We start from the raw sequence: 25,065 nt of genomic DNA on the forward strand, positions 1-25,065 counted from the left end.
ACTTCTCACTTTTATAGCTGCTGAAGGCTCCCCATTTTGTGCTTAGCTCCAGCTCAGGGTCGGTATCAAATCCTGATTCTTGATCGAAACTCATATTTTGAGCTAAAAATGACCAAAATGGAACCCTGAGAGCTGGACTGACTGACGCTAACCCACCGGGTCATGTAGTTAATTTTGGAAAATAATTTATTTCGGGACTTCCAGCTCCTATGCCCACTTTCGGGGTCACCAAGCGCACCCCATTTTAGGCTTAGCTCAACGTAAGGGCTGTGATAACGAGGCGAACTCAGCTGTGGAGTTCTGGCAATAAAGTTTATTTAATAAAACAAAGGTTCTTCCGATGGCATGCGGGGATGAGGAAAAAGTACCAACATAATGCGCTCCAAACGCAGGAATAAGCCAGGACAACCACGATCAAAAGTTCAAACAAAAGCACTCCAAAAGGAGGAAAAGTACAAACATATAAAACGCTCAAAACGGAGGAAAAAGCCAAGATAACTATGATCAAAAGTTCAAAGAAAAAGCACTCCAAATGGAGGAGAAAATCTAGACAACTACGATTGCTATGAAACAAAGCTGACGTGACCAACATGGGTCGTAAGACATTTCTGCACAACACAAGGGCAACTCAGGCAACATATACGTACACACGAGGTAATGGGGAACAGGTGGAAACAATTGGCGATTAGGTGACAAGAGGAAGGGCAAGTACACAGACATGAGGAGGGTGAAGCCTTCAAAATAAAACAGGAAATGGCATGGCATGACAAAGGGTCTTTGTCAAATCCTGGTTCTTCAGCGAAACTCATTTTCTTGAGCATAAAATTACCAAAATGGAGCCCTGAGAGGTGGATTTCCCGGAGCTGAATAATTGTTAAGTTCCCTTACATGTTTTACGCTAGAAAACAAAAACCAAATCAACTTCCGACTGGGATAAGGCTCATGGATCCGAATTAGAATTGGATCTGTGAAATTAACCTGTATCGGAACCTAATACAGCTATTGAATCGTCCCTATTACCAGTTTGAAGACAGCTTCAAGTGTAAAATGAACTCCTGACCACATGCCAAGTGTATATCCCTATAGGTTAACGACACGGTCCTGACCGATGTCCAGGGCGTGGGACAGATCGCGTCACCTTCCGACATCTCCCCGCCGTACCCCTCGCAGAAGTCCATCAGCTTGCCCACAGGTAAACCAGCATGTGCGCCGTACTAGCACTGAGCGCCATCAACGCCGTCACAGTTGGGCTGCGTAGCCTCGTATAAAAGCGCTAATGTTTCACCAGCGGAGCGAATAAAGAGCATTTGTTCCTTACCAGTCTCACAAGGTCAAAGCATTTTTGTTTGTCGAGTCATTTCCCACACATTAACTGAACAATATCATGCGACAAGATTTTTTAAACGGTCTTAGAAAGATGCTGTTAAATTCATTGCCTGACACTCACTGCGGTAGACACCAATGTCATTTCAACTGGAAGGACTAGCAGCAAATGATCATATTTCAGTTTGACGGACCGCGTTAGACGTACCATCCTTTTAGACTGGTCAAAAGTGATTGGACATTCAGCGCTGTCCATCGCGGTAAATAAGTTCAGAGTTTGTTCAACCTTCAGAGAGACATTTTCCCCCTCTCACACAAATGAACCAAGTCAAGTTAGTTTGCACTGCCGGAGACTTGGTAAATAGGCGATCGATGCGCGAGCGTGCTGCCGAGCTTCTAATCAGGACGTCCCGTAACGATGGGCTGATTAAGACGCTATGGTGGTGAACAGAGACATCTTCATTGAGCAGCGTGAAAGGGACTGAACAACTAAGTAGCACTTTTGCTAAATGGTTTTAACATTTATTCAATTCCTTCGACACTAATTGGTCAACTACTTGCTAGTAATATAAAACAACGCTTACAATTGCTTGCTATTTGTATGCAGGGTTGGGCATCTTTTGAATTTGATTGGTTGCGGTTCCGATTCTACATTTCAATTCCTGTTCCAAACGATTCTCAATTCCGATTCTTTTAATAGGCAGGGTCAAAAAAATTGCATCGTTTATATTAATTTCTTAACTTCTCGATTATTTTTTAAGTTTTATGAACTTTCAATTAACTTTGCTATGAATTTCTCACAGGGCTATTTTTTAACTTGTATATAAATATCATTCTTTGCACTTGAATATGATAAAAGTTTCTTTCCACAGGAGTGCACTTTCACAAAGATGTTTATTTTTCAAAAGCTCATGGAGAAAACATTTACACATATTCTGTTGCCTATGTTTTAGAGCAGACATGTCCAAAGTCCGGCCCGGGGGCCAAATGCGGCCCGTGGTCAAATTTCATCCGGCCCCCAGCCTATGTCATAAAATCAATAACGTCTGGCCCGCACACAGACTTAATAAATTGGTCAGCAGTACTGCTAACAACACATGAAGTAGCTTACACACTAAATGCTGCTCCTCATTTACCCACTAGGCAGCAGCACTAAGCAACAGTACCCCGTGTGACCCGTTACTCCCAGTTTACTAAAATGGCGACAATCAACAATAAAAAAGTTGACTGCGACGGCCGGCGCTAAAAAAATAGGTAGAAATTGGACGATTACTTCACTAAAATACGCAAAAACTGTGTCTGCCTCATTTGCAAAGAGACAGTCGCTGTTTTTAAAGAGTTCAATGTGAGGCGATATTACCAAACAAGACACGTTGACATGTAAGACAAGATTACAGGGAAGGTACGTAGCGAGAAATTGAAGCTAGTTTAATTTTACAGCAGCAGTATTTCAAAAGGGCCCGACAGTCGAAAGAGAACGCCACAAAGGCTAGTTGCAAGATTGTTGAAATTATTAATTTAAAATAAAATACCGTATTGGCCTGAATATAAGACAGTGCTTTTTGCATTGAATAAGACTGAAAAAGAGGGGGTCGTCTTATATTCGCGGTCTAGACATTATACCCATTCACAACGCTAGATGGCGCCAGATATCATTGAAGCGATGTTCTGTCATGACAGATCTCAGCTATTCTGAAGTTTAACCAGTTAGCATTATTATATTGCAATGTTTTCCTTATTCAGATTTGTTTCAAGACTACAGTTACAGTTAAGACTTCACTTTGATGGTTAATGCAGTTATTGCTATTTTGTTGTTTTATCACAATAGATTGGTTTATTTACATTTCAAAAACCAGAAGCCATTCATTTATGAATGTGATTGCACTTTAGTTTATATATTTAAATATTAAGATTTGAATGAGGCAAAATAAAAATGCTTTTTCTCTCAAATATATTGTTATGATCATTTGTTTCGGATGTACTGTAATTATTTTCTGTATAAAAATTAATTTGGTGTTCAAAAAGTTTTTTTTTCAAACTTGAGTCTTGAAAAAGAGGGGGTCGTCTTATAATCAGGGCCGTCTTATATTCGGGCCAATACGGTAAATGCTTCATTGAGTGAGTCCACTCAAATCCGCTCAGGCTGCTGACTTACACACATATGATGTGTCGCCACAACACACCATCGCTAGTGTTTACCAAACTCGACAAGCTCATTCGGCACCTTTCAAGGTAAGCACTCCTAAGCTTCTCTGGCAAGATCAAAGCTTCAGAGCTGTCACTCATTGTTAACTTTAAGAAGCAGCTGCTTGGTGAACAAGAAAAGCAGCAGAAGGGAGAGGTGAGAGGCTGTACGTGATAGGATCGGGACATCTCTTTATAATGCTCTATTTATTTATTTATTTATTTTTTATTATTGAAAAAAAAAATCCACAATGGACTGAGGGCGTGAAGTTTGAAGCGTGAAGTACCAAGGGATCACTGTACAATATTACTAATAAACATTACGCTTTTGAGTCATGTTGACGATGTGGTATAGTTAATTTTACACGATTGAACAGGTCGATGTGATCACAGGACTTCTGACTACAAGCTTGTGTATGGTCATGTGACTATTGTTACGTCTGATTGGTATAATGGAGTTATGTGATTATTGTTAAGACGTTTAGTGGGTGAAACTGGCAAAAACAGGGTCCCCCCAGGATTGATAAATCTAAATTCAAGACTTTTAAGAACTTTTTTAATGCCATTTCAACTGAAAATTAATACTTTTCCGCACCCATTACTTAGATAATATTGAATTATATTAAAAAAAATAAAGCACTGAACATCAAATTTAACCTCAATTACTAAGTGTGTTTGACATTTATTGAAGATACAATTAAAACACATTTAAATATAAGGTCTTTCAGAATTTTTTTCCCCAGGATAAAATGGATTTTACACTATTATTGTAAAGCAACTTCAGAAATTACATTTGCAATACAACAGGTTTCCCTTTTAAGAGGACCTAGTCAAGGTGGTAGGTTGGTGATTGTCAACTTAGTCACCTTAACTGTAAAGTGCTTGGGAAAATCTTGCAATTGGCAATGAAACTTTAAAAAACAGCCACTAAATGGCAGTAGTTTACCATTAAATACCACAAAATAAAGAAGCTACACATGACCATTTCCCTTGGTAATTGTTTTTTCTAATCACATTACAAGAAGTATACAAAACACATGTTAATCCTTTGTTAGCTATTGAAGACATTTCTTTTCATCAGATAGAGAAAATCCATACTCTTATTTAATCAAGAAAAACATTTAAATATACCAGGAGGTGTTTTACTATCACCTACATTATAATTTGCCTATCATCATGCCATGTTATTCAGATAAACGTTACCCCGCACTCGTTCCAATAATAGACAGTGTCAACCGTGTTGTGTATCTGAGAGTGATGGTGAATCTACAACTCCGGTTTATCCATGCTAAGGCTAGTGCACCTGCCAATACCCCATTGAACATGGCTAACTCTTGAGTTAAAACTGCGAAATTCTCATTCGTTCGAAAGGCAAACCGTGCAGAAATACATTATTGCATCGAACACATTTTAATTGGAGAAATTGGAAACTTACTTTGAAATGTTAAGCAGGTCCACTGCCTTCGCATGACCCATTAACTGCGACCCAAAGTATCTGGATGTGACTTGGTCGCCGATCCAATACCTCACATGCTGGTCCAACTGTTTGGACTTGGTTGTCTTGTTGAGGCTTTCGTCGAACATAACAACTAGCAGTTCCTTGCGTTAGCACACAGTACTGTGCGATTACCTGCTGTTGATGCTAATGATGCTAACAGCGCGCACGCACTAGGTGCAGCACATCGTAAAAATTCTACGTGTCATCTTGGATTAAAAAAAAACAAAAAAAAAACATCATCACAGATATAATTTAGGTTGCACTGAAATGTTCTTGAAAATTAAAACCACGGTGAAAAAATTCCAGACTTACGACAGCTAATTTAATGCTTTTAATACCTTTAATAATGGAAAACTAAATTCAATGCTTTTTAAAATACTTTTAATAACCCGCGGGTACCCTGAAAAAGAAGTCAAATGTAATATGTAAAGAGTAAAAATACGTGGCATTCAACTAACTGATTGTGATCATTTAAGCTTTCCTTACTCCTGAAAAATATGATTTATGACATCATCATCCTGTACTTCACCCTGAATTGACGAGGTCTTAATTACTCCAGGTTTAACGACGATCACTATGGAAACAAGTGAAAAGGAGGCTGATATATTTGTCGCTGGCAGGCGCCTGCTTTCATCCTGGCTCTTTTTTGCCTCTTCCTCAGCTTTATTGCATTAAACCCCCAGGGTTTCTAGCTTGGTTCTGTGTTTAATGTTCTTGCACTGCATCATCATACTCCCTCAATCAGTCATCAGCTTCCATTTTGGCCTTTGTTCTTACCATTGTTGTTTCCCCCTCCAGATGGGAGTCTGTATTCGGCCATGTCGGCAGTGAGCGGTCACGCCGGTTCCATCCGCCGCACGTTCGGGCCTCAAAAGCTCCTGAAGACGGAAAACATTTGGCTGCTTAGTAAGTGGGAAAAGTCACGCAGAAACAAAACCTCATTTTGGGTCCAATTTTAGTCAGCCTTTAAGAGGAATATATATGAAAGTACCACACGATATGGGAGAATTATCCAGTCACTTTATATCATTAATTATTAGGTGAAAAAAATACACAGTTATTACAGCTTTAACCTTATTCACTTTATTTGTAAATGAACATTAAGCTGACCTGCCACAAATGTTTAATGTTCTCAGTAGTGCAACAACCTAAAATAAGCCAGTGTAACAGAAACAGAACAGTAGCATACATATTTTTGCTCAGATGTAAATATACTAAGGGTGTAACGGTACATGTATTTGTATTAAACCGTTTCGGTACGGGGTGCTCGGTTCGGAACGGAGGCGTACCGAACGAGTTTCTGACGTAATGTAACCCTTACTTTTCGAGGCTGTGAGTCGATCGGGTTACAGTTTCTTTGTGTAGATTATATTTACTGCGTCTTCTCTACTATAAACAGGACAAACACGGTAGGACAGTATAACCCAGAAACGTCAACGGCGCGATAACTTGGCCGCCGTGAGAACGCAGTGAAACGCGGGCGTTAAAGTCAATCAGCCAATGCACACCAGTCGGAGTGCGGCTGCGTGTTAGACACATCCCAGAAGCGACTCAACGCGACACACGTGAAAAGAATGGCAGAGTTTATTATTTGACGCGAGACGCGGCCCTCCTGCGTAAATACTACTAGCTAAGATCCGGCAGACCGGAAGTCACTCGTGTAAAAATACGGTGGATCCGGTCGATTTTCAAACTAATATGCAATCGTAACCCACTTTCTGAGTCCATGAGATCTCGAGTGGTAGATCCGGGCACAGTTGACTTGTCTTTGTTGATTTACTGCTGTCTTCTCTGCTATAATAATCACCAACACGGCCCCGTGTTCAATACAAAACCCTCCTACCACAACACAACAAGTAGGAACTAATATTCACATAGGAACTAAAAATATACAATATAAATGAATACTGCATCACATTTGTAAAATATAAACACGTAATATAATAAATAATAGCCCATTTAAATAAAATAAATTGAAATGAGCTAAAACACCTGCAATTAAGTAATAAGAATAATACACAGATCCTGCTTACACAATTAAATATATTAATTTCTGTGTAGCGCTTTAACTTGAGAAAATCTACCAATACAGCTTTTGAAAACTATTCATGAGAAAAAAAAAAGATTCATTGAGACATTTCATTTGTAAAATACAGTGCCCTCCATAATTATTGGCACTCCTGATTAAGATGTGTTTTTTAGCTTCTAATATATATATTTTTTAATTCAAATAATGTGGGACCTTAATGGAAAAAAAGAGAAAAATCCAACCTTCAATACAAGTGCATTTAATCAGGGGGGAAAAAATCCCACATAAAGAAATAATTATTTGACATCAAATAATGTGTGTCACAATTATTAGCACCCCTGGTGTTAATACTTTGTACAACCCCCTTTTGCTAACAAAACAAGGTCTGGGGACTGAGATGGCCATGGGAGGAGCTTGATTTTGTGTCTGGTGAACCATTTCTGTGTAGATTTGGCCATATGTTTAGGGTCATTGTCTTGCTGAGAGACCCAGTGACGACCCATCTTCAGATTTTGATTTAAAATGTCCTGGTATTTCAAAGCATTCATGATGCCATGCACCCCAAGGTTCCCAGGGCCTTTGGATGCGAAACAGCCCCACACCATCATTGACCCACCCCCATACTTCACAGTGGGTATGAGGTGCTTTTCAGCATGCGCATCTTTCATGGCACGCCAGACCCACTTAGAGTGTTTGCCCGAAAGCTGAAGATGGGTCGTCACTGGGTCTTTCAGCAAGATCTCAGTCCCCAGACCTTGTTTTGTTGCCAAAAGGGGGTTGTACACAGTATTAACACCAGGGGTGCTAATAATTGTGACACACATTATTTGATGTCAAATAATTATTTCTTTATGTAGGATTTTTTCCCCACTGAATCAATGCACTTGTATTGAATGTTGGATTTTTCTTTTTTTCCATTAAGGTCCCATATTATTTGAATTAAAAAAAAAAATGATTAGAAGCTAAAAAAAAACATCTTAACCAGGGGTGCCAATAATTATGGAGGGCACTGTACATTTTAAAATCTTTGTCATTGGGATGTCTTTTCTTTTTAGCACAGGACTTCTTTTTTCTTCTTTCTTTCAGAAAGAAAGCTGACCAATACGCGGGGTCTGGAAAGCAAATTGTTGTTGGATTATTATCTTTAAATACCCGCTACTTTTTGGCATAATTATACCTTTGTATAGGCTAATGTTCCTATTGTTGAAAGGTGCGTAATAAACAACTAGCACATTTACAGTATATTTTGCATTTTGTTTTCTTACTGTACCGAAAACGAACCGAACCGTGACCTCAAAACCGAGGTACGAACTGAACCGAGATTTTTGTGTACCGTTACACCCCTAAAATATACTGAATACAGGTGATTAGTAGTGCTGTATATTAAGTTAGCTTAAGATATCTATTTTCCCCATGAGGAACTTTTTACTGGACTCAATCTTGCTGCAAAAGGAGAAACAGCAAGCTAAAAGTGCAGAAACAGTAGACTTAACCAAAGTAGTAATAAATAAATATGTATAGTAAGGTGCTTTATACAAAAAATATGCATTTATGTAAAGATATGAATACCCTAATTTTCGCACTATAAGGCGCATCTGACTATAAGCCGCAGCCAACCAAATTTGGCACGAAAACGGCATTTGTTCACAGATAAGCCGAAGTGGACTATAAGCCGCAGCTGTCCTCACTGTATCATGGGATATTTACACCAAAACTGTCATAAGACCAAATGAACCATCATTAAACTTTGAACTAATTAGTGCAAAGCTTTATTGCTTCAAGAAGCTTCATTTGGCTGACACTGCTCCCTTGGGGGAGACAGTCAACCTCTGCTGCCACATCAAAAATCATGTTCTGTGCTAAATATTTCTTCAGTTACTGTTCCAATTGTTTCATCAATTGCTAGTTATGGTATTTGCTCACACTTTATTTGACAGTGGGGCCATAAGACTGTCATTACACAATCATAATTATGACGGCTCTGTCCTGAGCATTCATGAATGCTTATAACAGACGCCATTAAGTGTTATTCGGCAAATGATCTCACTTTTGAATGGATGCAAAAGATCCAAGATGGACAAAAATTGAGTTAGTGATATAATTTGCCAAATGACACTTAATGACATAAGCATTCAGTAATGTCCATGATGGTGTCATGTCATAATTTTGATGATCTTATGACAGTCTTATGACACAGCTGTCAAATAAAGTGTTACCTAAAAAAAATCAACAAATAAGCCGCACTGGACTATATGCCACAGGTATCAAAATGAAGGAAAAAAGTAGCGGCTTATAGTCCGAAAATTACGGTAGTATTGCAGTGTTTAAAATAATTGCACTATTTCTACCAACCATGTATGACTATTGCATACTATCATATCATTAATAATAAATTCATATTGCTACTGGAACGAATTGTGCTGTCCGTGTGCTGCTTGGAAGTACTACTATTACATATGGAATTCAAATAATGTAGCAAGTCACTGGAAATTGGGCGTCAGCTGCTGGCCAAAATGTGTATTACAGGAACAGGTCTACTTGAGGCGATAATGAAAATAAACATGTAAAATGTTTTGGCAATTTTTATCATCTTGTAACTCAGATCCTCAGTTTGCTGGAGCCGCCATCATCCCGTCTACTCTTAAGTACAAGGAGGAGATCTACTTCTTCTTCAGTGAGATCAACAAGACAGCTCGCGTGGACGAAGAGCCGTACAGGGCCCGCATCGGCCGGATCTGCACGGTAATGACGCAAATCGCTTCTAGGATGTGCCGTTGGTCACAAGTCACTTATTCTCCATCCTCAGGTGGACGAGGGCGGGATCAAAGCCCTGTTGGCTGACTCGTGGACCACCTTCATGAAGGCGCGTGTCATGTGCGGTGCCGGAAATACCCAGCAGCAGTACAACAACATGAAACAGGCGGTGGTTCTGACGGCGCAAGACAAACGGGCCGGTGTATTGTATGGCCTGTTTTCCAACGCGTGGTGAGCTGGATTGCGACCTTGATGTCTTCCGTGCTTTATGGTCCTTCCGCCGGAGGGTTAATTTGTCTTGTGGACCTTTTATCAGGGGCAGAACTGTTATCTGTGCGTACTCCATAGAGGACATCGACCAGGCTTTCTCAACGTCCAAGCTGAAAGGCTATAGCAGCTCATTCGCCGGGAATCGACCAGGAATGGTAAGCATACATGGCAAAATGTCCTCTACAATTTCTGGTTAAGCCTCTTTAACTCACGGTGCAGTTGACAGAATTCCAAGCCAGGACGAGTTCTAGTCTAGTTCTAACTGGTGTCCTTCCATTTCAGTCGTTTCTCATTCTGTTGTTTCTTCCCGCAGTGCGTTCGAAAGAATTCCACAGCTTCGGGTCACAACGACATTAAAAACCTGGGCGTGATTCGATACCACCCGGAAATTGAGGACGTGATCCGGCCGGTGGGCGTAGCCCCGCTGGACTTGCCGACGGATGACCAGATCACGCACACGGTTGCAGACATCGTTTTGGCCGTCAACGATGAGCACTACAGCGTTCTCTACCTCGGAACAGGTAAGATTCTGAAACTCTTTGATGATTCAGAAGGGAAGACAAGTGCAGTGTCCTCATGTTCATGAGCACAACCATTAGATGCCGTTTTAGCAGTTCTCAGTTGAAACGAGCAAAACCGGTGCCAGACCAGCACTAACGCTATTTAACCACCATTTTACGAAAAAACCCAGCACACTCCAGTCCCTGATTTGCTTCCTTCCATTTTCAGGCCAAACCTAAATATACTGGGCACTGGGACAAACCGAACGGTACATATACAGGGTCCCCCCAGGATTGATAAATCTAAATTCAATACTTTTAAGACCTTTTTTAATGCCATTTCAACTGAAAATTAATACTTTTCTCGCACCCATTATTTAGATAATATTGAATCATATTAAAAAGATAAAGCACTGAACATCAAATTTAACCTCAATTACTAAGTGCGTTTGACAAAAGAATGCACATTTACTGAAGATACAATTAAAACATTTAAATATAAGGTCTTTCAGATTTTTTTTCCCAGGATAAAATGGATTTTACACTATTTTTGTAAAGCAACTTCAGAAATTACATTTGCAATACAACAGGTTTCCCTTTTAAGAGGATCGAGTCAAGGTGGTAGGTTGGTGATTGTCAAATTGGTCACCTTAACTGTAAAGTGCTTGGGAAAATCTTGCAATTGGTAATGAAACTTTAAAAAACAGCCACTAAATGGCAGTAGTTTACCATTAATTACCACAAAATAAAAAAGCTACACATGACCATTTCCCTTGGTAATTGTTTTTTTCTAATCACATTACAAGAAGTATACAAAACACATGTTAATCCTTTGTTAGCTATTGAAGACATTTCTTCTAATCAGATAGAGAAAATCCATACATTTATTCAATCAAGAAAAACATTTAAATATACCAGGAGGTGTTTTAGTATCACCTACATTATAATTTGCCTATCACCATGCCATGTTATTCAGATCAACGTTACCCCGCACTCGTTCCAATAATAGTGTCAACCGTGTTGTGTATCTGAGGGTGTTGGTGGATCTATGACTCCGGTTTATCCATGCTAAGGCTAGTGCACCTGCCAATACCCCATTGAACATGGCTAACTCTTGAGTTAAAACTACGAAATTCACATTCATTCGAAAGGCAAACCATGCAGAAATACATTATTGCATCGAACACATTTTAATTGGAGAAATTGGCAACTTACTTTGAAATGTTAAGCAGGTCCACTGCCTTCGCATGACCCAGAAACTGCGACCCAAAGTATCTGGATGCGACTTGGTCGCCAATCCAATACCTCACATGCTGGTCCAACTGTTTGGACTTGGTTGTCTTGTTGAGGCTTTCGTCGAACATAACAACTAAAGCATCTAAGCAGTTCCTTACGTTAGCACACAGTACTGTGTGATTGCTTGCTGTTGTGATGTTGATGCTAATGATGCTAACAGCGCGCACGCATGAGGTGCATTATGATTTGTAGTGCAGTGCATCGTAAAAATTCTACGCGTCATCTTCGTTATGGATTTAAAAAAAAAAAAAAAAACTTCGTCACGGATATAATTTAGGTTGCACTGAGATGTTCTTCAAAATTAAAACCACGGTGAAAAAATTCCAGACTTACGACAGCTAATTTAATACTTTTAATACCTTTAATAATGGACAACTAAATTCAATGCTTTTTAAAATACTTTTAATAACCCGCGGGTACCCTGATATAGTGAGGAAAATAAGTATTTGAACACCCCGCGATTTTGCAAGTCCTCCCACTTAGAAATGATGGATGGGTTTGAAATTTTCATGGTAGGTGCGTGTCCACTGGGAGAAACAAACTAAAAAAAAATCCAGAAATCATAGTGTCTGATTTAAAAAAATAAATTAAAAAAATAAAGCAATTTATTTGTATTATACTGCTACAAATAGGTTGCCTGGAACAGCCAGACTATTCTCCCTGTATTTTTTAAACACTGTGAGAAATAGTCTGGGACCCAGCCCATTAACGGCCTCTCGAGCAAGGTACAAAAGCAACCGTCCAATCAGATTCGTTTATTTGCGTGACGTGTTCTGAACGAGTAACGTCACTCTTGCGTGCCAAAAGTCGTCTCTACGATAACACAGATGGCGAATGGGCGAGCCAAGAATATGTTCCAATCCGCGGTAAAACCAGTTTTAAATTACCAAAAACACATTGAAAAAAAGTCATTGAGAACAGTCAACATGGCTCGCGCTAGCCATGTTGAATAAAGCTCTCCATTCTCCGCTCACGCTAATTACTTGTCGCTTTAACAACGTCACGTCTGCCCGTCACTGATTGGTCCACTCCGCTGTCTGTCTGCTGTGGCTTGCTCCGCCCTCGGAATTTGATCCGCCGGACGGTCGCCAGACTCAATCGCTGGAACAGCGGTGAGTCTGGTATACCAGGCAAACAATTTTATTATTTGAACACCTGTCTACTATCTAGAATTGTAAGCCTCAAAGACCTGTTAGTCAACTTTAAAAAGTCCAATAAAAAAAGTGGACTGGGGGTGGACTTTTTTGACCCATTTGAGATGGTTAGCTTCATATAAACACCTGTCCACCCTATACAATACGGAAAACTCCAATTCCTAATATGGTCAAGACCAAAAAGCTGTCCAAAGACACCAGAGACAGAATTGTAGACCTCTTCAAGGCTGGACAGGGTTACGGGGCAAATGCCAAGCAGCTTGGTTATATAAGATCCACCGTTGGAGCAATTATTAGAAAATGAAAAAAGCCAAACATGACTGTCAATCTCCCTCGGACTGGAGCTCCATGCAAGATCTACCTCGTAGCGTCTCAATGATCCTAAGAATGGTAGGGAATCAGCCAAGAGCTACACAGGAGGACCTGGTCAATGACCTGAAAGGAGCTGGGACCTTCATTTCTAAGATTACTGTTGGTAATACACTTAGACATCATGGTTTAAAATCCTGCATGGCACATAAGGTTCCCCTGCTTAAACCAGCACATGTCCAGGCCCGTTTTAAGTTTGCCAAAGACCATTTGGATGATCCCGAGGAGTCATGGGAGAAAGTCGTGGTCATATGAGATCAAAATGGAACTTTTTGGTCTTAATCCCACTCAGTGTTTGGAGGAAGAAGAATGACGAGTACCATCCCAAGAACACCATCCCTACTGTGAAGCATGGGGGTGGTAGCATCATGCTTTGGAGGTGTTTTTCTGCATATCTGCATGGACTAGACGACTCAACTGTATTAAGGAGAGGATGACCAGGGCCATGTATTGTGAGACATTGGAGAATAATCCCCTTCCCTTAGTTACAGAATTAGAAATTGGTTGTGACTGGGTCTTCTAACATGAAAATGTCCCGAAGCAGACAGCAAGAATAACCAAGGAGTGGCTTCGTGAAAAGCAAGGTTCTGGTGGGGTCTAGGCAGTCTCCAGACCAAAACCCAATAGAAAATCTTTGGAGGAAGCTCAAATTCCATGTTTCTCAGTGACAGCCTAGAAACCTGATTGATCAAGAGAGGATCTGTGTGGAGAAGTGGTGCAAAATCCCTGCTGTACTCTGTGCAAACTAGTGAAAAGTTACAGGAAACATTTGACCTCAATAATTGTCATCAAAGGCCACTGTACCATGTATTAACACTGATGATCTCAATTGTTCAAATACTTATTTGTAGCATTATAATACAAATACATTGTTAAAAATTCTGGATTTACTTTTAGATTGTCTCTCACAGTGGACAAGTTCAAACCCACCCATCATTTCTAAGTGGGAAAACTTGCAAAATCGCAGGGTGTTCAAATACTTATTTTTCTCACTGTATCTGGCACTGAATGGCTTTTGTGTGAAACGAAGAACAAAAATTACATTACGTTCACGTTTTTACGAGTGCGAAGAACAATGCCATTCTTTTGATGAATAATTAATGTTTCAAATGACATCGTTACTAGTCTGTCCACACATAGCCGTTTTGTGATCAACTATGCACGCCGCGCAGCTGCCGCGGCTTCAAGGAGCACCTCCAAAAATTGCCTAGTGCCTAAGGGAGATCTCCATGGCAACCGTCACAAGTCATATGTGCACACGACTCTCTCACTCTCCCATGTTCACAGGAGATGTCACATCTATTGACTTAAGAGTCTCCGCGACTGGATTCAGTCCAATATGATTGACTTGGTTAAAGCTATAAATAGCGGCAGAAAACCATTGAGAGAGAACAATGGGATGGACTCTCTTTGTCGTCACCAACAGGAGGGACACGACGTGATGGTCTGAAAAGAAATTGGAGCACGTTGACGTCTGAAGGAGGATAAAAGTGCTCCCCCGTCGCCCTTCGTGACTCTCGGCACAGATGAAATCGCTTCATCTTTCACAGCAGCTCGAGATGGCTAAAAAAACTGAAAAAGCAGCAGGCTGTTAGATTGTCGTAAACAGGGAACCAGCGGGGGGACTATTTTAATCGCTCAGAATTCGGTCGCAATAATGAGGCTAATCAGTGAACTCCACGAAGCAGTTTTAACCCAAAGCTTGTCCCTTCGTGCAATCCTCAAATGTACGACCATTTGGATGCAGTTGTTAAAAAGTGATCACTAACAATAGATCATTTTAAGATTGGGCCAACATTGGGAAAATCAATCAATGGCTTTTATTTGGAAACTTGCAGTAAAGCCTGGTGTTGCTGGGCATAAAACTTGTGCCGAGTTGTTGGGGCCAAGGTTTGTTAGACATAAACCTCAAAATCAGGGCTTCTCTATGATTTTTTTTTTTTAAGTACGCTGGATGGATTTATCACACAGTATGGACCAGTGTTGCTATGGTGAAAAAGTGAAAATTGGCTTGCCTTATTTAAACCTCACATTCAGTTTGGTGTGCCCCTGACTGTTGAAGTGAGAGAAAACACCATGCTGAGATCAAAGAACTGTCTGAGGCCTTCAGAAAGAACATTGTGGACGCTTATGAGTCTGGAAAGGGATTTCAAAAGATCTCAAAAGAATATAAAATCAGCCATCCCACTGTCCGGAAAATAGTTTACAGGTGGAGGACATTCAAAACATCTGCCAACATGCCCAGGTCTGGCCATCTAAGCAAGTTCACTCCGAGAGCAGACCACAAGATGCTAAAAGAAATCTCCAAAAACCCTAAAATGTCATCACAGGACCAACAGCAGGCTCTTGCTACTGTTGATGTGAAACTGCATGCCTCTACAATCAGAAAGAGACTTCACAAGTTGAACCTTCATGGGAGGTGTGCAAGGAGGAAACCTTTGCTCTCCAAGAAGAACATGAAGGCCAGACTGAGGTTTGCCAGGGTGAATGTACACAAAGACCAGGACTCCTGGAATAATGTTTTTTGGACAGATGAATCTAAAATTGAATTTTTTGGACACCAGAACAGAGGATATTTGGCCTAAACCCAATTCAGAATAGAATAGAATAGAATAGAATAGAATAGAATAGAATAGAATAGAATAGAATAGAATAGAATAGCCCTGATATTTTCGTTATACAGTCGTACAATGAAATTGTGGAGCATCTCCCTTTACAGTGCAGGACAAGTAATAATCTCAAGAGTGACTTGCAAGAATAAAAGTATAAAATCTAAATAAATATAAAATGTGTTTGAGGTAGTCCTATGTTCAGGCAGTGCAAATAATTGATGTGAAGTAGCAGCAGTTGACAGTGAAGGCATTGAATATTGCACGTAAATAAGTATTGCACATAGAATATGTGTGAATAGAAGTTAAGTAGCAGATGTTGACAGTGAGTCATTGAATATTGCACATAGTAAGTATTGCACATAGTATATTGCATGTAAATGAATATTAGACATTGGGTGATGTGGTGTTACATATGGCTTTTCAGGGTGGAGATGGCTTTAGAAAACAAATTGTTCCTGGGTCTGTTTGTTCTTGCTTTTAAACACCAATAGTGTCTCCCAGAGTGGAGCAGTTCAAACAGCTGGAAACCAGGATGTGAGCTGTCCTTGAGGATGTTGAGAGCTCTGCTGAGGCACCAGGAGGACTAGATGTCCATCAGGGAGGGGAGAGGACAGCCAATGATCCTCAATAATTGACTTTCCTCTGAAGCCTCTCCCTGTCTGCAGCAGTGCAGCTCCCGTACCAGGTGGAAATGCAGTATGTTAGCAGGCTCTCAATGGATGAGTGGTAGAAGGCCAGCAGCAGCATCCTATCTAGCTTGTTCTTCCCGAGGACTCGCAGGAAGTGCAGACGCTGCTGAGCTTTCTTTATGATTGCTGGTATGTTTGCTGTACAGCATTATAGGAAAAGAACCTCATACCAACTGTGAAGCATGGAGGTGGAAGTGTCATGGTTTGGGGATGCTTTGATGCAGCCGGACCTGGCCAGCTCACCATCATAGAATTCACCATGAATTCTATCGCGTATCAGAGGGTGCTTGAGGAACAGGTGAGATCATATGTGAAAAATTTAAAGCTGAAGCGAAACTAGACCCTGCAACGTGACTATGACCCAAAAGATCCACCAAGGACTGGCGGAAAAGGAAGAAATGGAGAGTTCTGGAATGGCAGAGTCAAAGCCCAGATCTTAATCCCATTGAGATACTGTGGGGTGACTTGAAACAGGCTATTACATGCAAGAAACCCCGCAAACATCTCACAGCTGAAAGTATTCTGCGTTGAAAAGTGGGACAAACTTTCTTCAGACCGATGTCAAAGACTGGTAGATGGCTACAAAAAGCGTCTCACTGAAGTTATTTCAGCCAAAGTGGGTAACACTAGCCACTAGGTGGTAGGTTGTCCAAACTTTTTCCTCAGTTAGAATATGCATTTTTGTTCATATATTTGGTTTAATGAGTAAAACAATGTTATATTTTGTGGTTGACCTGCAATTACATCACTTTCTTTTCCAGAGATAAAGAAAAGCAAGATCAGAGTGAACATTTCTAAACTCATTCACTCCCAGCCATTTTCACCAGAGCAAGACCCTTCACTCCCGGCCGTTTTACTGGATTTTGACTGATTTTGCAAGGCCCACAGAAAATTCTATTCTATTGCTATGTAAACATGGAACCCACCAAAAGAAAGATTGGACTCTCTCTTCTTTCAGCAGAAAAAAAGTTAGATCATATCTTTTTCCATTCTTTAGAAATCAGCATTAGAAAATAGCTTAGTTTGAGCAATTTTCCTATTTCTGATGAAAAAACTGAGAAATTGAGCTTTTTGTGAAAGCATACTTTTCAAACATAACTTTGACTTTAACACAGCAATTTTTTGCTTTAGTTACATCCCAAACATCTGAATAATGTTTTCCCTTTACAAAATAAGATAAACAAGACAAATAGAGCTTTTAATTAGGGTTGTTCCGATCATGTTTTTTTTGCTCCCGATCCGATCCCGATCGTTTTAGTTTGAGTATCTGCCGATCCCGATATTTCCCGATCCGATTGCTTTTTTTTGCTCCCGATTCAATTCCAATCATTCACGATAATTTTTCCCGATCATATACATTTTGGCAATGCATTAAGAAAAAAATGAATAAAACTCGGACGAATATATACATTCAACATACAGTACATAAGTACTGTATTTGTTTATTATGACAATAAATCCTCAAGATGGCATTTACATTATTAACATTCTTTCTGTGAGAGGGATCCACGGATAGAAAGACTTGTGACTTTGTATATTGTGACTAAATATTGCCATCTAGTGTATTTGTTGAGCTTTCAGTAAATGATACTGTGGCCATGCCCAAATGCATGATGGGTGGATGTAACACGCCTTTAGCAACGATGACTGTGCGTAGTGCTACCAATTGATATATCTTCTCTGCGTTGGGAAATCACATAGGGTGTTAAGAAAAAGATCAATTGCTACCTTGTTTCCCCACATTGCTTCCCACGATATTTCTAATCATAGGGAGAGGGACTGTAAGGCTTTAGTCAATTAAAAAAAGGCTCCTAAGGCTGCCAAAATTCACTCTACTCATTTTACGCCGCCTTTTAGCTCTCTAAATAGGTAAAACGGCGCCATTACAGATTGTGCGCGACAATGCGTGAGTGGGTCGTGCAGTGCATGCATTAATTGCATTAAATATTTTAACGTGATACATTATTTAAAAAATTAATTACCGCCGTTATCGGGATAAATTTGATAACCCTATCTTAAGCCTAAACTAAAGACTCTGGATGAGTTTAACATATTATGTCTGTAACGTTAAATACAATTAGAAAACGATTTAATTAAAATATATACATATTCAAAAAAGGCATGTCCGATATTTTTTTGCCGATTCCGATACTTTGAAAATGACGTGATCGGACCCGATCGATCGGCCATCTCTACTTTTAATAGCAAAGTAACAATTTATTTACACATAACTAACTGAAAGATGACGCTGTTCCGGCTGCGACAGCCGGTTAAACTTCTCCCTCATCGCCGCCTGTCTTATTAAGATGAATTTTTTTTGAGTCTCTGCGGGCTCTGCTTGCGAGCAGCACGGACTCAAAGGCATCGTCCGCTACGCTAGTGGTCCCGGTCGTTCTGCTCGGTCGTCCGCTGCCTGGCATCTATTCGGTCGTCTTCCGCCGGCGCCCCAGCCGTGCGACTTGGCCGTTCGTTGCTGTTGAATCGGGTTGCGGGTCTTACCAAATGCGCTACTGCCCTCCAGTGGCCAGTTTTATTGCTTTAAAATGGATTTTCAGCTTTGTGCTTTGGAGCTAAATTGAATCAGAACCGAGAGATGTCTCTTTTGAAAAAAAAAAAACATATTTATACATCTTTTACGTTTTATTTATACGTCTTTTACCATTTTTTTTTTTTTACGTTTTTGGGACACTGAAACAATTAAAAATAGCACATATTTATACATTTTTGGGAGCAAATGAGTTAAACTGAATATTTAATGGAGTGTCCTTTCACATGACTGTATATGTCATCTAACACAAAAAGGGTTTAGAGGATATCTCTTTGTGAGGTTAGGTATTGCACTCATCACCTTATCAAAAGTATATACAGTGGGGAGAACAAGTATTTGATACACTGCCAAGACAGTGTATCAAATACTTGTTCTCCCCACTGTACATACAATCAAGCTTCTCCCGAACATCCAGAACTTCTGGCCGCAGGGTGAGAGAAGCACGTTGCATTTTTATGCTTTATAAAAGATTTATGTCTAAATTTCGGGGGGCTTGCAAAGGATTAGGGAATTTACATGTAAAACACATCTCTACTTACGGAATTTCCACTTCCAGAACTAATTAATTTCATTAGAAGAGGTACAACTGTATAGTCATATCATACCGCACTATTTCAGACTATGTGGGTGGAAAACATGCATTGTAGTTTGTCGTTTGGAATCCTGAAAATCTTAAAATTAAACTAAGTCGATTCGACAGGGGCCATATCTTGAAAAGCGACTTTTTAATGTCTTAGTACACAACTAAAGATGTCCCGATCGATCGGGATCGGGTCCGATCACGTCATTTTTAAAGTATCGGAATCGGCAAAAAAATATCGGACATGCCTTTTTTTTTAATATATACAGTATATATTTTTTTAATTAAATCGTTTTCTAATCGTATTTAACGTTACAGACAAAATGTCTTACACTCATCCAGAGTCTTTAGTTTTGGCTTAAAGTACGGCTATCAAATTTATCGCGTTAATGGCGGTAATTAATTTTTTTTAAAGTAATCACGTTAAAATATTTAACGCAATTAACGCATGTGCTGCACGACCCACTCACGCTTGCCTGGCTCTGCCAGACTATTCTCCCTGTATTTTTCAAACACTGAGAGAAATAGTCTGGGAACCATCCCATTAACGGCCTTTTCGAGCAGGTACAAAATCAATCGACAAATCAGATTTGTTTATTTGCGTGACGTGTTCTTCTCGAGCAACGTCACTCTTGCGCGCCGAAAGTCGTCTCCACAACACAGATGGTCAACGGGATAACCGAGAACATGTTGCAATCCGCGGTAAATTCTGTTTTAAATTACCAAAAACACAGCGACAGGAGTCATTGACAATAGTCTGTCTCGCGCTAGCCATGTTGCATAAACTCCGCTCTCTTCGTATGTTTACTTCTGCGCGCAAGTCCCTCGTCCTTCTGTCGTCAGTTAATAACGTCACGTCTGCCCGTCGCTGATTGGTCCACTCCGCTGTCTGTTTGCTGTGGCTTGCTCCGCCCTGGAAATTGTATCCGTGGGAATGGTGGCCAGACTCAATAGCTGGAACAGCGTTGAGTCTGGTGTACCAGGCAACACTCACGCATTATCGCGTCCAATCTATAATGGCGCCGTTTTACCTATATATAGAGTTAAAAGGCAGCGTAAAATGAGTAGAGTGAATTTTGGCAGTCTTTGGAGCCTTTTTTTAGTTGGCAAAAGCCTTAAAATCACTCTCTCAACAATTAGAAATATTGTGGGAAGCAATGTGGGGAAGAAAGGTAGTAGTTGATCTTTTTCTTAACACCCTATGTTATTTCCCAACGCAGAGAAGATATATCAATTGGTGCCACTACGCACAGTCATGGTTGCACTTCCCATCATGCATTTGGGCAGAACAGTTAAATTGCTACAGTATCATTTACTGAAAGCTCAACAAATACAGTAGATGGCAATATTTAGTCACAATATACAAAGTCACATTTATCCTTTAAGAATTACAAGTCTTTCTATCCGTGGATCCCTCTCACAGAAAGAATGTAAATGCAATCTTGAAGATTTATTGTCATAATAAACAAATACAGTGGTACCTCTACATACGAAGTTAATCCGTTCCAGGACCTTGTTTGTAAGTCGAAATGGTCGTATGTCGAGCAGGATTTTCCCATAGGAATACATTATAATTCCATTAATTCGTTCCACAGCCCAAAAACCTGCACTAAATCCTTAAAAAATACTGCTGGTGCTATTACAAATGGCAATTACACGTAGCAAAACAAATAAATTATAAATCAAAATTGGAATAATGTAATAAAAAGAATAATAATAATTCCTGTAATAGTGTAACGAATCGGGTTCTAATAAGGCGGACGTTTTTTTGTGTACCTGAACGCACCGCGGGGCTCACGTGCCAGAAACAGACCGGTGAGCTTGAGTTTCACTTTCACTTTGAATGTTCTCTTGAGAACACCATCATTTGAGGCAGACAGCAGGCGTTTTGTGTTGAATAAGTTGTAAAAGAAATGATGAAAACGTGGCGAAGCTGGCGATTTCTTTGGAGACAATAAGAATTGTCAGCTTAATTTATAAAGACTGGCGAACGATGGTCGGAGGAGGACCGTGGAGATGTATTGTTGAGCCATTTCACGGATGCCCACCCCACGCTCATATTTTTCTGTCATTTGCATCTTCATTTCGAAGGTAAGCATCAACTTTTTCCTTGTTTCACCACCTGTACCAACCTTTTCTGAAACCTGTGTTGATTTGTCACACAAGAAAATCCGCCGTGCATTCGTCTGCGGTGCTGCCATTGTCGTCGTATTTCGAGCATGTCGTCGGATGTAGAAACAAATGGCGAGTCAAATTTTACGTCGGATGTCGAAAAGTTCGTGTGTCGAAGCGATCGTATGTAGAGGTACCACTGTACAGTACTTATGTACTGTATGTTGAATGTATATATTCGTCCGAGTTTTATTCATTTTTTTTCTTAATGCATTGCCAAAATGTATATGATCGGGAAAAATTATCGGGAATGATTGGAATTGAATCGGTAGCAAAAAAAAAAAAAAAGCAATCGGATCGGGAAATATCGAGATCGGCAGATACTTAGTACCATTAGTGAGCATGTGTAATTATTGACATCAACAATGGCGAGCTACTAGTTTATTTTTTGATTGAAAATTTTACACATTTTAATAAAACGAAAACATTAAGAGGGGTTGTAATATAAAATTTCTATAACTTGTACTAACATTTATCTTTTAAGAACTACCTGTTTTTCTATCCATGGATCGCTTTAAGAGAATGTTAATAATGTTAATGCCATCTTGTTGATTTATTGTTATAATAAACAAATACAGTACTTATGTACCGTATGTTGAATGTATATATCCGTCTTGTGTCTTATCTTTCCATTCCAAAAATAATTTACAGAAAAATATGGCATATTTTATAGATGGTTTGATTTGCGATTAATTACGATTAATTAATTTTTAAGCTGTAATTAACTCGATTAAAAATTTTAATCGTTTGACAGCCCTAAATTAAACTAAGTAGATTTGACAGGGGCCATGTTGTGAAAATTGACTGTTTAATGTCCTACTACACAACTATTTCTGAAGTTCCTGCCCCAGCAGCACAACTTTTTTGCTCAAGCTTTCAAATAAAGACCATTGTCAGAGAAAAACCAACGTGCCCACTCAGCAGCTGAGGTTCTGCACTGTCACCCATTTTCACCCCGCAGTGCCGCCTGCTGCTGCCATCTTGCTGCTGATCCGCTCTCTCGATAGCCCAGCTGAAAATAGACTATTTCATCAAATAAACCAGATGAAAAGAATCGCCATCTTTGACGAAAGAGGGTTTGAAGTTTGAGGAAAAGAAGTTGTGGCAGCAAAAGTAAAGGGAACCGTGCTAGGGATGTGATAAAAGGCCTACACAAATATTCCCTCAGGGATTATTTTCCAGCCTGCAACACATCTGCAAAGGGAAAATCAACTGCTCCGCCACTAATCTTTATTCTCGGCAACGGCACCATGAGAAACTGGGTCAGTTTCCGTCTCTGCCAGGCAGGTTTAGCTCAGTGATGGTAAATGTGAGAAAGCGCAGGACGCAGATCACTTTCTAGCTTGTTTGTTCATTCTTGAAGATTTTGTCATCTTTGTCCTAACAGAACAAGGAAAAGTCTTGAAAGTTCTTCACAGCAGCGAAGGGGTTTTCATCATCTCCCAGTACTCTATGTTCCGCAACGAGGGGCCCGTCCTGAACATGGCTATCAACCCCCAAAAGGTACGCAGGGAATCATTGATCAGTTGTTGTTTTTTTCTTTCAAATGAATGATACTACTTGCTAGTCCATTAACCCTTTACAGGCCACTGATTTTAAATGGGAAAGGCGAATAAACATTTGTTTATTCGTAAACAGTTATCGCATTTTGAAATCTATTCTTTTATTTTTTTTTTTTCCAAAGTTAAAACACAAACAAAGGAAAATGTATGTTTTACAAAACATAAAACAAAAAAAGGAAGAAAAAAAAAACAGTATCCTAATCAGTGTTGTTAATCTTACTGAAAAAAAGTAATTAATTATAGTTACAAATTACTTCTCCCAAAAAGTAATTGCGTTAGTAACTCAATTACCTGAATGTAAGAGTAATTAGTTACTTGGCAAAGTAATTGGTGATCATAACTTTTTTTTTTTTTTTTTTTTTTTGAGGGGAACAAAAAAAAAAAAAAAACATTGGCCACACGATGGGAAGTTTTTTGTGAAGGTTTTTGGTACAATTGGCCCGAGCCCAATTCTTTACCCTAATTTACCCTTTACCCTGAATCAACTGTTAAAAGTTGTTAAAATTGCTCCCATTATTGCATTAGTTCCCTTCTCTCTACTTTCGACATATGAAAGTTTTAAAACTGTTTCATCATTTAAAGATAGATTCAAGTCAAGATTTTGCCGATTTTGAAGTATTTTAGATTAAAAGTTACTTAGGTTCGCTAGGAAGGTTCTCTACAACAGAGCCGTCCTAAAAAGTCTACTCCTTGAAGATGGCGGCTGTTTACTAACTCATTTAGTGCCATGTCTGTCATTTTGCATCTAGTTATATCTATGTACAGTACATGAGATATCTACCATTTCTACCATATCTACCATAACATGCGGGCGTAGTTTGTAGGCTATCGGCTACAAAATGTATTATTGGAGCTACCTAGCATCGCGTTTGCTCGGCGTCACAACTTTCTTGCCTCCTCCCCGCTCCTGCTCTGCTCTTTCGTATCGGTGAGTCCGTCTCCCTCAGACTTTTCGACCAATATAGTAACGCATAGTAACGCATGCCTTTCCGTCCTCAGTAACGGTAACGGCGTTGCCAAGATGAGAAAAGCAATTAATTAGATTACCCACTACTAAAAAAAAAACGCCGTTAGTAACGCCGTTATATTGTAACGCCGTTATTAACAACACTGATCCTAATCCTTTTTGAAGAAAAAAAAAAACTTTAAGAAAAAGTAAATGTGATTTAAATAGTTACGTGTCAGCATTTTCCCATTTAATTAAACTTTGTAAAATTTCTAAATTAAATAAAAAAAAAAAAAAACAGGAAAAAGAAAAAAATATGTAAATATAATTTTTTTACTTAAAATAAATTGAATTAAAAAAAAAAATAAAACAAAAAACAAGGTAAAAACTAGTAAATCTTTATTTTTTAACCCCTTCAGACCTAAGCATGCTGCTGAAGGACATGACGCGTTCGCGTCTCTAAACCAGGGGTGCCCAAGTCCAGTCCTCGAGATCCCCTATCCAGCTTGTTTTCCATGTCTCCCTCCTTGAACACACCTGAATCAAATTATCAGCTCATCAGCAAGCTCTGCAGGAGCC

General features: G+C 39.6%; 1 protein-coding gene across 1 annotated transcript in view; it reads left to right on the forward strand.

The window, feature by feature from the left end:
* The window catches only part of LOC130914340 (semaphorin-7A-like), a 64,430-nt gene that overhangs the window by 20,105 nt on the left and 19,260 nt on the right, over positions 1-25,065 (forward strand). Inside the window, exons 5-11 of the mRNA XM_057833418.1 lie at positions 1,087-1,192; positions 5,804-5,911; positions 9,637-9,776; positions 9,841-10,019; positions 10,105-10,213; positions 10,372-10,579; positions 23,366-23,481. Coding sequence (XP_057689401.1) covers positions 1,087-1,192; positions 5,804-5,911; positions 9,637-9,776; positions 9,841-10,019; positions 10,105-10,213; positions 10,372-10,579; positions 23,366-23,481 — 966 coding nt within the window. The remainder of the gene's footprint in view (positions 1-1,086; positions 1,193-5,803; positions 5,912-9,636; positions 9,777-9,840; positions 10,020-10,104; positions 10,214-10,371; positions 10,580-23,365; positions 23,482-25,065) is intronic.

This window comes from Corythoichthys intestinalis, chromosome 4, assembly GCF_030265065.1.
Source record: "Corythoichthys intestinalis isolate RoL2023-P3 chromosome 4, ASM3026506v1, whole genome shotgun sequence".
Lineage (NCBI taxonomy): Eukaryota > Metazoa > Chordata > Actinopteri > Syngnathiformes > Syngnathidae > Corythoichthys > Corythoichthys intestinalis.